We start from the raw sequence: 15,720 nt of genomic DNA on the forward strand, positions 1-15,720 counted from the left end.
CAAAATGACTACATGCTCCTGTCAATCATTTTGATTACGAGCACGTCGTCTGCTAGGAGCAGAACACGGCGAGAGATGTGAAGTTTGAGCTGTCATCCGCTTGCTACGAGACTGGCTTTGCATGGCATGTCTGGTGGATTGGATTGGATCCAAGGGGCGGCTGTAGCTATGGAATGGTTCCCCACTTGCCGATTGGCTGCTCCCTACCTCCCGCTCTCACAAATTTTGCATACTGCCACTTTACGACGTTGCAGCAACTGAACAGAACGCGTTTCAAACAAAGATATCCGATTGCGCCCCATGTCTCAGAGGCCATTGCATCAGCACTATGATATATCTTTCTCCACCACCTGACGGTGCCATACCCTCATCAGCGATGCCATATCTTTTTTTAATCTACCAGGGGCACTGTTTAGTCACAATGTCTAATGAAATTTGGCCAATGCTCATCATGTTTATTTAAGCACACAGCAATCCACGAATCGAAAGTGTTGGGGATCTCAAAAAGTTGAAGGGAAGACCAGGTGGTCTTCCTGAGCTTTCTGTTGCATTTACATTAATATTATTGGCTCAGGTGTTCTGACAACATTGACAAGCAACTAAGCAGGTTATTCAACATGTTCAAAAAGTGTTGTGGGGCTCATTTAGCAGATGTCCTAGGAAAAAAAAAAAGAGAGAAAGGCTTAACAAGTATTCATAACAGCCAACTGACTTTCAATATTGCTGATAAAACTAAGCAACAAAATATTTCTCATGTTAACTCTGGATTGTTCCATTGTTTTTATCACTTCAGACAAAAAATTCCCATTGAAGCAGGTAATTCAAAATTCCTTACTTTCCACCGATTACATCCATTGCAAATGAAAGTGTTTCTCCAAGATTTTCCTCTTCCAGGCCCTAGTCAGAAAAGGAGCAAGTGTGTAAGTCAAAAATAACAAGGAACAAGTAGTATTGGTCAAGTGGCTTGCCTTTGCAATCGAAGTTGCCTCGTTGAGATGTTGTACAGCAAGCTGGTACCAGGCCTGGCGCTCACCCATTTTCTGAGCCTCTTCAGCTTGGTTGCCCATGTGCAGGCATGAGACACTCGAGTAGTACGCCATCTTGAAGTCCAAGATCTTCTTCCAAAGCTAGAAGATTGAAATGACAGCCATTTAACAATAAGGTGTCCTGCACGCCAATTCTTCAACCCGATGGAGCAATGCAAAGTAATGCCATTACACTAGCCTGGTTAAAGTTATCGGAAAAAATGCTAACACATATGTTCCACAACAAACTGAACGCAACTTCCCAGCCAAGAAGGTGCAGGCTTAAGCACAATTTTTTTTAGTAAAAAAAATTTCCATTATTGAAGTATGTCGCAATAAACATTTATTGCATTTCCAATGTTCTTGCATAGTATATTACTATATTCCTCTTCTGTACAGCGTCAACACACACACATACTCAAGCAAAGGCGCTTGAATATCCCATTTTTTTTTTTTTTTATTGTCTACAGCTCCAGAACATTTCACAAGCACTGTGAGTGTATAACTGAGCTAATGCTGCAGTCATTGATTCTCTATCAACGTACCTTCATCAATTTTGTGCCAACAATCTCTTGTATGGAGCCAGAGTCAGAACTTGCCGAGCCAGCAAGAAGAAGTGACACAGCCGCACGGAAGTATTCAACCACTTGAGCGGCCACTTTGGCAGTGATGGAAGACTTGCGACGGTCCAGCATTGACTTCTCCAGAATGCATTCCTGAGCCTGGCCCTAATAATCAAGCACAACTCCGCATCACAATCATGTCAAAGGGAACAAGACGGACCCAATTTCATGAAAGACATGCTAGTTTGCATTAATGTGATGAAGTTTCACCTGTGAAAATTTCAACTTCACATCACTACTCCCATTTAACCATCTTAAAGAATAACCAAGCTGAGGAATCAGTAAATTGTGCGGTGTTTAGCCAAGCAATAAGTCATGCTGTCTGTTCTCTGTAGCACAAATGCATGAGCATGTAGTCAGTTTAAGCATGTATAAGTTGGATCGTTTGCTACGATTCGCCATGCTTTTCGTAGCTGTCTTCTTCGTACTGGATGCAGCTGCAGTGGTGCCGAGCATTCAGGAATGCACACGGGGGCCGTCATGGAAATTACATTGAAAGCCGTGACGGCGCCCCCAGAGCCATGGGCAGAGAAGTGATAAAGCATGCTTGGAAAGTGTGTTTCGAGGAAATGAGCCGTGGTAGCAGCTCCTTAATTTAGGGAGGAATGGAATTCCACTGAATGCGGCTTTTTCAACCCATGTTGCTACAGAAGGTACTGTCTGCTCAAGAGGGCATCATCATCAGCCTATATTTATGTCCACTGCAGGATGAAGGTCTCTGCCAGCAAGTGACTGAAAAACGCGCGCAGGGTTTGACGAATTGAGTGTTGCTCCTGTAGGGGCGGGTGAAAGCAAGAATGTACGTATTTTGTTGTGGTTGTTTAACTGAGCGAGACCGAGCCCTTAAAAAGGGGCACTCGGCACGAGACGGGGAGAGTTGTCTGGGCGCAGCCTGGCCGGACGCTTTGCTGCAGAATAAACGTTGTCCTCCACCAGACGCCGGTTCTTCCGTCACGTTGCCACCATGCATTCAGGCCATCGAGGGGCGCCATCTCGGACCACCACAAACCACGAACATCCATCCCTAACTCATGTCCAACAGTGGATGCTGTACAAGAAATACGGGCATGCAGTGCCATTTCATGCACTTGATAAGACCAAAAAAGTCAGCAGAGTGGCTTGGCTACAAGTACAAACTTCGCTTAGAAAAAGTATGACAAGTGGGAAGGGCAAAACAGTTGTGCGATTGCGAGGTCGCTTGCCGGGCTTGTCCTGAATAAACTGGTTGAAGTCCAGCACTAGTGGAGTCGACTCCTTTTTGCCACTTGACTGTGCCTTATTGATGCATTTTTTTGTTTTTAAAGTAATGTCTACAGCACATTTTTGCAAACATATTTAGGGTGATTCAGATCTTTTTTGTACTAATAAAGCTACTTCCGATACATATTACATCTTTGATAAGAGAGTGTACTGATGAGATCAGGTATACACAAACACAGAGCAGACAAGATCAAAATTTCACTGAAGCTTCTCTCATATGAAGTCCTAATTTTGGTGCGCACTTTTTAACACAGTAAGGATGTTACTCACCAAGAAAATGTTAACAAAGAACAGCAAGAGGTCATGGGACATGTCGCTGCCCTTGGGCTGGGGGAAAAGGTCTTTCACTTGGCTCAAAGCCCAAGCAGCACACTGAAAGTGAGTGCAGGCGATCTTCATGCCCTGAAAACAATAAACCAAAAATAAGATGCCAGGAACAATACTGAACTCAGCAAGCTCCTGCACAGAGCAACAATACCTCTGAGCTGCTCCGATTCTCAAGGGCCCCCAGCTTGGAATGTAAAGCACCAATGTTATAAAGGATGCTGGCTTGTTCATATTTGATGTCCATGATATTGAACACCATTCCCGAGTAGATGTCAGTCCTGTATGGAAACTCTTGTCACATATTGCAACTTGCAAAACCCATTTACCAAAAATCACACCAGCCAACTGAGTGCCGTGTGAATCACAAATGTGCATGCTTTTACAATGCTGGCTTGCGGGGTAATTGGTGAAGCATTATGAAAACTTTAACCCTTTCAGATGCCACTGTATCCTGCTGATTGAAAACTTGCTTTTACCACATTTCTTGCGCCTTCAAAATCATAGGAAGTGTACAGCTGCAGAAAAGATTAAGAATTTGACAAGTTTACAGAATGTGGACTCCATGCGAAAACTCCCTACAGGAACATCAAATATGAGAACATGAACTATTGCATGTATTGAAAAGCTTGAAAAACACTTATCCAGCCGCTTGAAAATTATGCCTGGTACATGACATTGTAAAAAACAATGAAAGAAGTGAACCCGCTACTTGCAACGGCATACTCGCACTGAGCAAAAACACACAATCGTCTACCTTCCCACTCATTTTACTAAAACATTTCGCACATGTTATCCAAAATTCCAATGCAGCACAATTCCAATCATAAGTGTTTCAAGATATGCGACACATTTTAAATATCATTACTTTCATCAGTGCTTTTGCTGTTCATACACTATCTTGGTGTACACAATTGTGTATAGAGCGTCTTTCAGACGCTCTATACAATATTCGACGCTCTATAGCAAAATTCCAAGCTTAATTTACAGGCTTTGCACAATAGGTATACACCACAAGTTGTTCTGAACCAAGAAAACATCTGCAAGAAGCACAGAGTTACGTAAACAGAATTTAAAAAAGAAATGACCGCGTAAATGTCTACACAGCTCATGATTAAACAGCGGCCTTTCTTAGAACCTTCAATGAAAGAAACACACCACATGAATGGAACGCAGGCAGCTCCTTCATCAGTCATGGGAAATCGGCTTTGGAGACAGAGCAGCTGCGAGTAGTACCGTTTAAGTACACTGCAGCCTGTGAAATCTCTGGAAACCTTGATGGCACCCTGAAACCAGACCAACAGTCATTTTTAGTATATGCTGTGGCTAATAGCACACAAGCAAGGCAACCTCACCATGCGCAAGGCTTCCAGTTCTCTAATCTCATTGCTGTAGGAATCGGGGTCTTCAAGGTAATGCTCTGCGATGTACTGAAAAGGCAAGAAAATCATGTAAACACTACTTGGACAAACCTGTCAGGTGTAGACCTGGTCCACAGTCATGCTTCAATACATCAAAAAGTGCAAATGTCATAATGAATACAAGACCTGCATGTAGCACATTAGAGGCATTACAGGTAACTTGTAATTACTTGCATTCCAGATAATTTTGTAACTCATTTATTGTTTTTTTCAGAGCAGTGATGCATTACTAGTTACTTTATTTAGCAAACACCTTGTCATAAATCACAATACATTTCCAAGCCTGTGAACTTTGTGCCAAACACTAATACTGATAGTGGGAACATCTCCTTCATGGTAAAGCAACGGCAATGAAGTTGCAGAGGGACCTTCAGCATGAGCACGTTCAGACATGTCATCCTAAGAGTCAATACTTCTATCCAAAAAAGTTTTGTGAAGGCTACAAAGGAAACAAACCAAGCTCATTGAACAAGAGCAATCAGACTTTGCATTGCATAAAACTGTGAATCATAAAATGTGGGGCTACCATGTATAGTCATAAGAACAAGTTTGGAGACCAATGGTGCCATTTTTTTTTTCTTTTTTAACAGCCTGGGCATGCCGGATGAAATCAAGTGCTACAGCCTACGTGCACGCGTTTGACCAGTGCAATGTATTGAAGCAATGCCACATTGCAAAGCTGGTTTCGAAAAAAATGTCTATATTTTGTTGATGCTGTGTCTCCAAAACTTTTGATTATGACTGCACATTGAGTATTCTGAGCCGCAGTCGCTGCAAAGAAATGTCAGAAAACCACAGGCTAAAGCTTTCATACCAGCAGTCAGTAGCGCACCCAGGATCTCGGCCAGGGGGGGGGGGGGGGGGGGGGTTGACAGTTTGCCAATACAATCTAAACAGCACTAATTTCGATTTCTCCACGGGAAATTGTCAAAAAATGCGCTTTTTGCGAGTGTGCAGACGATTGCGCGTCTTACATCTTAGTTGCAGTACCCGAATGCGCAAGGAAAGAAAAGGGGTTAAAAAAAAAGGGGGGGGGGTAGGTTGGCCTCAGGGGGGGGGGGGGGTTACAACCCCCGAATCTCCCCCCCGTCGGTGCGCCACTGCCAGCAGTTCATTAAATTCCTTGTAAATGATGATAAACACCAAATCAAAAATCTCATCCAGTTCAATAAAGTGTGTTATATTTGTAAAACTAAAACAAATGATTGTGAGAAATTAAGACAAATCGAGTAGGTTACTTGTTTTAAAGTTTGCTAACATTGTGAGGCTGTAAGTGCTGGCTAAAATCAATTACATTTGGTTGTAGGTAGGAATTAACTCTTTTTTATAATGCATATAAGATTCATGAACACTGGTAAATCAAGCTGACAAAGAGGAACTGCAATGTCTCAATACCTGCCTGAACAGCTTGTTCCTGGGCAACAGTGTTAAGGCTACACAAAAAGGGTACATTATCCTTTTACTACACAGCTGAACCCTGATGACATTAGTAGTTGAATGTTTTAGCACTAAGCATCAGCAACAAGAACTATAGCGTCACGACTATAAACACCTTGCACAAAACGATGACTAGGAGGTGATGCCTCACTATAAAATGCTCTTGTAAAAAATTAATTGCAACGTCAGAAGTGTGAAATCACAACATGATAAAACAGGCATTGCAATAACTTTTGATGTGTTCAGGCTTCATTTGCACAAAGAGTGAAAACAAGCTAATTCTGATACCATAACAATTTTAATGCACTACTTTGCAGGGAGAGACGTAAACAATATATCTCATCTTTGGTTTCTCTTCGGTGACAAGAAAAGATTACTCCAAATATATGCTTAAAGTGGACTTTAGTCTTAAACACAGTTATCAAGATTCCCTCGATTACAGAAGTGGTCTGTTGAAAGACAGTGTGCTGTTGCAGAACCACCGGGATAGGGAGAACGGCATGTAGCCTTTGCATTGTAAATTTGCACGACTGTTGAAGGGATACTTTTTTTTTTCACAAGCAGAATGACCAGTTCACACACTACAATATTATATACCAGCAACATGAAAATTAAACTTAAATAACTAATCACAGCAACAATTTCTGGAAAAGTGCTAATACCGTGCAAATAAGTATATGCCAAGTGTAAGAATTGCACTTTATAGCAAAAGCCTATAATCATTCATCATGAGATACCACTGCTTTAGAACGGAACAAAACGCACCGAGTATGGTGGACAAAAAAAAAAAAAAAAAAAAAAAAAAAAGAGTTCATTTGTCAAGAGCGTTTTCCCACTTCAGGGGGAGGGGGGGGGGGTCATATGAAAACACGATCCCTATCAACTTGCTTGCCCAAAAAGAAAACATCAGGGAACATAGTATGAAAAGCCCCACTAATGACTGAGACAGCATAGCACAGTGGTCTAAAGAAACAGGGAATCGTGAGTTCAATTAAGTGTAATTGATATGAGTGCCAACCGAGAACGTTATGAAATGAACTGTACGCGCACAATGTTCGGATCTCTAGTTCGAAAGTAGCCAAGAATTATGGTAACGTTAATACTGCACCTGGAGGCAGAATAATTACAGCAACGACCCTGAAATGCCAGAGAGAACATGGGACGAACGCTCAACACCTTCACGATGTTTGGTACTCCCGACGGCAGCCAGCAAGCCTCTCAAGTAATTAGGTGAACTGCATCATTTTTACTCCCCGTGGGTATTACTGTTATTACTGTGTGTCAACAAGCCGTCGGGTATTAGCAACGATTACAAAACTCCGAGACAGCGTCACGTGAATCTGAATTGGTAACCCCGCAGGGACGACTTAAGAAGCGTTCCCTTTGCAAAGGTTGCCATCGAAATGGACAAATTGCGAAACATGAGGGATCTTCCTTGTTATTAACATCAGCGATATGCCGATCGCTGTAAAGAACGGCTATTAACTAGCGTCAAAAATTTTTGGACCCCAATAATAACAAGCGCACAGAACAGGCGTTCGGGTTCTTTTTTGTGCAGGTCACGGGCTCCAAACGACTTACGCTAGTAATACGCCCGCCAAACGCTTGATCGCGAAGCATGCAATAACGCAAGAGTATATTAACAACATGCATTATACGTTCGGGCAGTGCCTCGTGAAGCTGAGATCATGACTATTCGTAAAGACGCGTAACCAAGCGCAATGTTTACTCGAGCTGTCCTCGCAGTAAACAAGGCGCGAGAAGCAAGCGTCACAAGTTCAACTGCACTTATCAAAACTACGATGCTTACCTTCTTTAGAGCTGGACCGAATTCGGCGTTTGATGGACTACTTTTCAGTTCACAGGAAAGCATCGGCAAACGAGGCGCCGACTCCATAGCTGTTTTGACGCACTGTCCGCCTCGACAGCGGCGAAGGTGGCAATGGCCAATAAATATGGCATAGAGCTGGCTAACGACTTCGTCTATGGATACATAAAACATCCGGATTGCTTGCTTGGTTCCTGTTCCTGCACACTTTGCCACATTGTTTTCACTAAGTTGTTGTTGTTGTTGTTGTTGTTCCCTTACAGGCTACGTGAAACCAAGTTGCTCTTTTTCAACGTTGTTCAGCGCTAAAACCTACCGAAAAAAGGTCGAGCTCCGGGCTTGCACCTTGCGCACGCATGGGCCAGCAACAATGTACGCAGAGCGGAACTACCGTCCGTGCTACGCACGACGCAGCCAACGCTCTTCAATTCTTTACAACGCCCAATTTTCTTATTATAATAAGCCTCCAGCACGACTTGTGTGGTAGGGTAGGTGGTGCTGCGAGCTCTGCTTGCGTAAAGCCCCTATATTTATAAATATAGGGGCTTTATGCTTGCGTTTATGCTTGCGTAGAGCATATACAGGAACACTACGCTTGCGTGACGTCAACTCACAGACTCGCTCTTTTGTCGTCTGCTACACTCCAAGAAGCCCGGCACAGTTTGAAATTTCAATTATGGCTAGCAGGGTGGTGCCCGCAAGTACATGGCTCACTAAGCAAGTTTAGCATTCAGATAGAATGACGGAAGTGAAGAATTCGCAGAAGGTTTGTTATTCAGCCAAAATGATTTTTATAGGTTTGGCAATCCTTGTATGTTCCTCAGTGTACACCCACTGCTAAAACAATTCGTCCATATAGGACATCCGAATCAAATCCCAATGTCCATGTACTATTTCGGATACAAATAGAACATCCGCTGGACGTTCAGTTTCGGATATACAATTACGGATGTCCCAAGGATATTGCACATGGACCTTTTTCGGATATCCAACCATGAATGTCCCAAGGTACGTTATCCATGGACCTTTTTTGACATACACGTGAATATTTGTCCTTCAATTGAAGCTTTGTCTTTGAGTTCCCTCACAACAGAATTACATTTCTCACATATTCGAATTACAATCCGAATTATAGCTATCATCTCTGCAGCTCGTGTGTACGTCGTATTTTGCGAATATTCTGACGCATTTTACTTTGAAAACTTCCATTCGTACCACACGTGTGCGCGCGCGTAACGCACGTGTGCGAGGGTCGATGAAAAAAAAAAAAAAAAAAAGTGCGGCCTGCCGCGTGCATTGAAAACGGTGTCATCCGCCGCGGCAGTCCCAGTCGGGGACTGTTGTCTGGGATTGGCATAGAAAATGCGTCAGGAACACGGTGTAAGAAGAACACCGTGGTCAGGAACACGCTTGGACCGCCATGGAAGCCGACGCGTCCCACCCCATCAGCTCGCGCCGTTCGGCCCAGCCAAGCGGCCGAGAATGCAACTACGGCTGTGACGTTCACTCCCGCAAACACTGTGCAAAAGGCCCTGGCATATAAAATGCACACAGCATATGTCTCGGCACGCAGCAAGCCACAAAATAACGATCTGCCAAATGTTGAGTTATGACACATGGGTCTAAAGAATGGTTCGAAGTACGAATCGCAATATATGATCAATGCATGAACTGACTACATGTCCATTTACCAGCTCTTCTCTGGTTGAAATGTTTATAGGATTTTCAATCCCGTGGGAAGCTAAAAGTGGTAAATAATAATAATAATAATAATAATAATAATAATAATAATAATAATAATAATAATAATAATAATAATAATAATAATAATAATAATAATAATAATAATCATTTGCTTAACGTGCCCAGGAACAACCATGAGGTCTAAGTATAGATAGAAAAAGAAATACAGCAGGGGAATATCAGTAAAAAAAAAAAAGAACGAATAAAAAATAGCAATCTTGAAAAGGAAAGTGTACATACATGTAACCGTAGGTGCAAAATGAATACATAAGAAACAGGAGGAGAAGAGAAGTTGAACAATATGTGAAACTAAGAGACAACAACGCAAAGCTCATAACAGAATAATGACAGTGAGTTGTAAAAAATATCAAGGTCATGAAAGTAGGCGTTATAAAGACTGTATTCTTTGGACGGTTGAGTGTTGGTGGTGACAGGCAGCAACATGGAACGGTCTGTGTTCTCTGGTGATCTTACGCGGAATACCAAACATGATACAACTGAGGAGTTCGGGGCACATGAGGATACCGTGAAGGAGTTTGAAAAGAAACAGAAGGTCAGCACGATTACGTTGGCAGCGAAGTAAGGGCAATGACAATAACCCGAGAGTGCTAGAACAAAGTCCAGCGACCGCGCTAGCAAAGCGGTGATGATGTATGCTTATAGAAACTTTTTCTGGACCCGATCTGTATGTTGGATCTAGAGATGCCAATCCAGACGACTGATAGGCCGTTTCACATGGCGCGATTTTCACACAGCGACACAGCGAATTCCGTCGCTCAGCGACCGCCGCGACCTCGCGGGCTCTCCGCGACGGGATTCCAACATGTTGGAATTTCCATCGCTGAGTCGCAGCGATCGGCGCGATGTGGGCGGAGCAACGTGACGTAACAGCGAGCGCCGTCGAAATAGGAGCTTTCCTGTTTTACCACGTGTTGGAAGCTCAGCGGAGCAATGTCGCGCACCAGTTTCATTGATGTTTTAAGAGAGCATACTGTTGCGAAGTCCGAGCGTCCGAGCGGCCACGAATGAGTCATGTGTGGTGTCGTGCCAAGTGCCAGGAGAAGGGGTTATCCAGAGAGTTCAGAGCAAAACGTTTTATATACATATGTACATAGTTTCAAACAAATATGGGCTCCATGATCATCAGAGCTTACTACATGCGATGTCGTTGCATGTCCGAGCGCGCTTTCCAACACTCAAGCTCCCCTTTTTAATCCAGCTAATTTCCCCCTTTCACTCGTTGAGGGAGTTCACTGAGGTTCTTTCAGGCAAATCACAGTCTTCGATCAGGTCGCCATATCCCGCACGTGATGTGCCATCGTTTCCCGCCGGGCTCCGCCTCCAGTCTAGCCTGGTCGCCCCCGAACACAGGCAGCGGTTGACACCTTGGGAACCGAACGTTGAAGTCGCTCCCACGGGATTGCCAGACACTGGTCCTTTTCAAGATTCGCCTCTCAATAGCGGTCAGTTCACGGAAGCCACCATTTCCAGGGAGGGCAGTGGCTGTCTCGAAAGGGGCTCCAGGATGGCGCGTCGTAGTCGGCGCCGGGCCTCGTCGTAGTTCGGGCGGCGCTGGTAATTCACGGAACCGCACCAAAGGGCGAAGTTGCCGTTTAGCGACGCATGAGGCAGCCTGGAGACTAACTGCTAATCCCTCAGTCCCAGGTGACACTCCTCGGCGGCGAGGACCGACAAACGTGAAGACAACTTGATAGCTTCCCGTCTGCCGATGACGCCTCTTTTGTCCCGAAGGACCGCCAGACACAACAGCACCCCCGCCGCCAAACATTGCATCAGGAGGACGAGCTGCTCAGCGTGGCTCGGCCGGATATGGCTGGTCAGCAGGCTCATCCATGGATCTGGAGGCCAAGCTCTCCGGAACACGGCTTTCTGTCCTGGAATTGCCCAGGTACACACAGCTCGCACGGACTCGGTGTTCCTGGGGATAAGACGAACTCGACAGGGCAACCATTGTCAAACCATGCCCAACGCTGCAAGTGCCCTCTGCACACCCCTCGAACTGCCAGACCTGACTCAAGCAAACCATACTTGATAACTAAAGTTCACGTTCTCAAATAAAGCAGAACGAAGTGCGTATCCAATGGCGACAAGTCCAAGATTAAACCTCGATTTCAGTTGCTGTTAAGACAACAGCTTCTATAGAATACAAGAATTTCAATGTAGGCAGGTGAAGGAAACGACCGAAGAAGCTAACAGAAGCTCAAAGGCTCCGTTTCCGAATCTTTTGTAAAAGCGACTTGGGTAAAGCCCCCTTCCCCCTACGACGCATTTCGAGGCAACTTACACCTTTTATAAAACGTCCGCGGTAGAAAAGACCACCACGTACGGGACCACTCAGATGGCGCACAAAACAAAACATAACACCGAAGGCAACACATTTATATGCAAAAATCATACGCATGTAAAAAAACAAAGAAAAAAAAAACACTGAATAAATCAACAGGACAAATAAACGGTGTAGCAGCACACCAAAATACCCTGAGTATAGCTTTCCTCGGCTTAGAAGGCACGGCTGAGACCATCGGCGTTAGTGTGCAGCTTACGAACCACAAAATTGTGTTGCTGAAGTGCCATGCTCCAACGGAGGAGACGGCCGTTCTTTGAGGACATATTGTTTAGCCAAGTTAAGGGGCAATGATCGGTTTCTACAACAAACCGGGACCCTGCAACGTAGCACGCCAGTTTCTGAATTGCCCATACGAGGCAGGCGCATTCTTTTTCGGAAGGGCTGTAGGCTTCCTCCCTGCCGCTGAGCTTGCGACTCAAGTACAAAACGGGCCGTTCGCTACCCTCGGCATCCTCCTGGCAAAGCACTGCTCCCAGGCCACGGTCACTCGCGTCGCATTGGATGACGAAGCCCTTTGAGAAATCTGGCGCCATGAGAAGGGGTCCTTCACTCAATGCCTGTTTTAGCTTCTGAAACGCGCGCTCTTTCTTCGCATCCCATACGACGTTCATGGGTTCTGTTTTTCGGAGGGCGTCAGTGAGAGCGCTAGCTAGATTAGAGTAATCTTTAATGTAGTGTTGATAATACCCCGCTAAGCCCAGAAAAGCTCTCACTTCGGTCTTGGTAGTCGGACGACGATAGTCAACTACAGCGGCTACCTTCAGTTCGGACGGCCTAGATTGGCCGCGCCCGACAACGTGTCCTAGGTAGCTGACCTCAGCGCCGCCTAAGTGGCATTTTTCTGCCCGCACCGTGAGCCCTGCCTCCTGCAACCTTTCCAGCACAATCTGAAGGTGTTCTATATGTTCCCCCCAGCTGTTGGAAAAAATGTCCACATCATCAAGATAGGGAAGAGCAAATTCTGACACTCGGTCCATTAGTGCAGAAAAACAATACGGAGCGTTTTTCAAGCCAAAGCTTAACATTACCGGACGAAACGTTCCCAGGAGGGAGATGAAAGCAGCGTAGCGACTGGCGCGTTCCGTCAGAGGGACCTGCCAATAACCCCGAACAAGATCCAGTGTAGAGATGTACATCGAGTTAGACACAGTCTTCACTCTTTCCTCCAAGTTCGGTATGGGATACGTCTGGTCCACAGTGACTGCGTTTAGCCTCCTGTAATCCACGCATGGCCGAGGGTCTTTACCCGGTGCCTCTACGAGAATTAATGGCGAGGTGTAGTCACTCTCGCAGGGAATAGCCACCCCCAACTTGCCCATGCGCCTGACCTCTGTATCCATAATCTCCCTCTGCCTCGGGGACACGCGGTACGGCTTGCTCCGAATTGGCTGATCACTTGACAGTTCTATGTCATGCTCAACTACTGTAGTTATCCCTGGCCTATTGGAAAACACTGTCTCAAAATTCTGAACCACAGTCTTTAGGTAATTTTTCAGCTCTTCATCGAGACCTTGGTCTCTGCCTATCTGCTCCAGTAAACCCTTTATGGCGGGCTTCTCAGCGTCTACCAAGCTTGGAATTTCCGCACTTTCCTCTACCGGCATGTTTAAAGTCAAATTTACGATAGCCTGGCGTTGTACGTACGGTTTCATGAGGTTACTATGGAAAATTCTGTTTTGCTTCCTCCCCAGTTTGACTTCATAGTTGGTGTCGGACAACTTTGACACGACTTTTGCTGGCCCCTCCCACTGTACTTCAAGTTCGTTTTTCTTGGAGGGACGCAGCAGCATTACCTCCTCGCCCACATTAAACGTGCGCTTTCGGGCTGACTTGTCGTAGTATGTCTTTGACGAGACCTGAGCAGCTTTCATGTTGCTCTCTACGAGATCCCTCGTCTTACCGAGTCTCTCTAAAAGATCCAGCACGTATGCGACGACGTTGGGATCCTCTCCGTATCCTTCCCACGACTCTCGAAGCAGACGCAAAGGGCATCGCAAGCCGCGTCCGTAAACAAGCTCTGCGGGACTGAAGCCGGTGCTTTCGTGAGGGGCTGACCTCAGAGCAAACAATGCTGCGGGCACGCAGGCCTCCCAGTCACACTTATGCTCAAAGCAAAGAGCTCTCAAAATGCGCTTTAATACGGAGTGCATTCGTTCGACCGGATTCGACTGCGGATGGTGCACCGAACTATGCACCAGCTTTATTCCACGCCGCTCAAGAAACGTGGTCGTTAGGTTGCTAGTGAAAACGCTTCCATTGTCACTTTGAATTTCGGAGGGAAATATAGACAACAAAGCGTCGACGACAGCAACTGAATTTAGCTCCCTTAAAGGAATGGCTTCAGGAAATTTAGTTGCGACGCACAACGCGGTTAACACGTAGCGGCAGCCGGATGGTGATTCAGGTAATGGACCGACAATGTCAATCACAAGCCGACGAAACGGTTCTGAAATAACGGGTACCAACCTCATGGGTGACTTCCATTTGTCAGTAGATTTGCCTACTCGCTGACACGTGTCGCATGAGCGAACGAACTCCTCCACGTCCTTCCAACAGCCGGGCCAGTAGTACTCCTGAGCTAGCCTAGCTTTGGTTTTCTTGATCCCGAGGTGGCCGGCCCATGCATTGCCGTGCGCGAGATCCAGGAGTTGTCGGCGATACTTTTCCGGTACTAGGAGCTGATCGTATACTCGACCCTTGGTATCGGTATACCTTCGATACTTAATATCAGAACTCTTATAGAACGAAATGTTCTTCTTTGCCATCCCCTCTTTAACATGTTCCTGTAGGGAATTTAGGGACGAATCGGCCCTTTGCTCAGCGACAAATGTCACCTTATCAGCTTCAGTAAGTTGCTGCCAGGCATTTGACGTATATAGGGGCTAAAATTGAGCCTTCCTCACGTTCTGGGCACTCAGCGTGCCGGCCAGCGGTCTTTCCTGTACTCCCATGCGTGTCTTGATCTGCATCCGCTGACACGAGCGACTCGCCGCTGTCTTCTACGTATTTAACCCCGGCGCTTACTGCCAGTGGCAGGGGCGACTCCTCTGGTTGCGTGAACTCTAGATTTTGAGAAAGTTCACGCGCCTTAGAACGTGTGAGGGCCATGAAAACGACTTCGTTTGAAAATGACTGCCATCGCTCTTTAAGAAGTTCAGCAGACTTATTTGAAAATAAGTTGGGAAAATGCTCTGACAAATTTTCGGACACCGCCGCCTCGGTGTACAGTTAGCCGAAAGGGCCTCCGAGAACTACTCTGGCTATTGGCAGGCAGACGTTCTGCTCTTCGGCTACCGGCCTGTCGGATCCAAGCGCACTCTCCGGTAAAATCCCGAGGAGAAACGCAACTTGGGTGCGCGACATCCACCGTTGCGACCGAGTCACGGAGCACCCTTCTCATTCTGCCGTTTACAAGCATTTCCTGCGTGTATGGCTGTAAAAGTCGCACGCTCTCGTCTGACTCTCGTATGCTTGCAAACACCATTTTCTTTTTGCAGTTCCTGGCTATGTGACCTTCTTTGCAGTTGTAACATACAACTGGTCTCGGCGCATCAAACGTGCGGTTCACGTCAGCAGACGTCTTTGAAATGCCCGCTGCTTTCGACTCCCTGTCGTGCCCCTCTTTCGGCTGCTCCTGCACGCGTTGTTCCTCCTTTCTGAAGTCTTTACGCGGCGGGAACCTTTTTCCTTC

The 15,720-nt window shown here is 45.8% G+C and overlaps 1 protein-coding gene across 2 annotated transcripts in view; it reads right to left on the reverse strand.

Annotated features, from left to right (window-relative positions):
* LOC119457080 (tyrosine-protein phosphatase non-receptor type 23-like) overlaps window positions 1-8,057 on the reverse strand; it is a 73,776-nt gene extending 65,719 nt beyond the window's left edge. For both annotated transcript variants that reach the window (XM_037718914.2, XM_037718911.2), the window contains exons 1-8: window positions 7,901-8,057; window positions 4,588-4,662; window positions 4,391-4,518; window positions 3,387-3,513; window positions 3,179-3,310; window positions 1,571-1,753; window positions 969-1,127; window positions 836-897 (exon numbers count right to left, since the gene is read on the reverse strand). In XM_037718914.2, the coding sequence (XP_037574842.1) occupies window positions 836-897; window positions 969-1,127; window positions 1,571-1,753; window positions 3,179-3,310; window positions 3,387-3,513; window positions 4,391-4,518; window positions 4,588-4,662; window positions 7,901-7,987 (953 nt within the window). In that variant the 5' untranslated portion in view covers window positions 7,988-8,057. The remainder of the gene's footprint in view (window positions 1-835; window positions 898-968; window positions 1,128-1,570; window positions 1,754-3,178; window positions 3,311-3,386; window positions 3,514-4,390; window positions 4,519-4,587; window positions 4,663-7,900) is intronic.
* Window positions 8,058-15,720: the final 7,663 nt, after the last annotated feature.

This window comes from Dermacentor silvarum, chromosome 1 (genome assembly GCF_013339745.2).
Source record: "Dermacentor silvarum isolate Dsil-2018 chromosome 1, BIME_Dsil_1.4, whole genome shotgun sequence".
NCBI lineage: Eukaryota > Metazoa > Arthropoda > Arachnida > Ixodida > Ixodidae > Dermacentor > Dermacentor silvarum.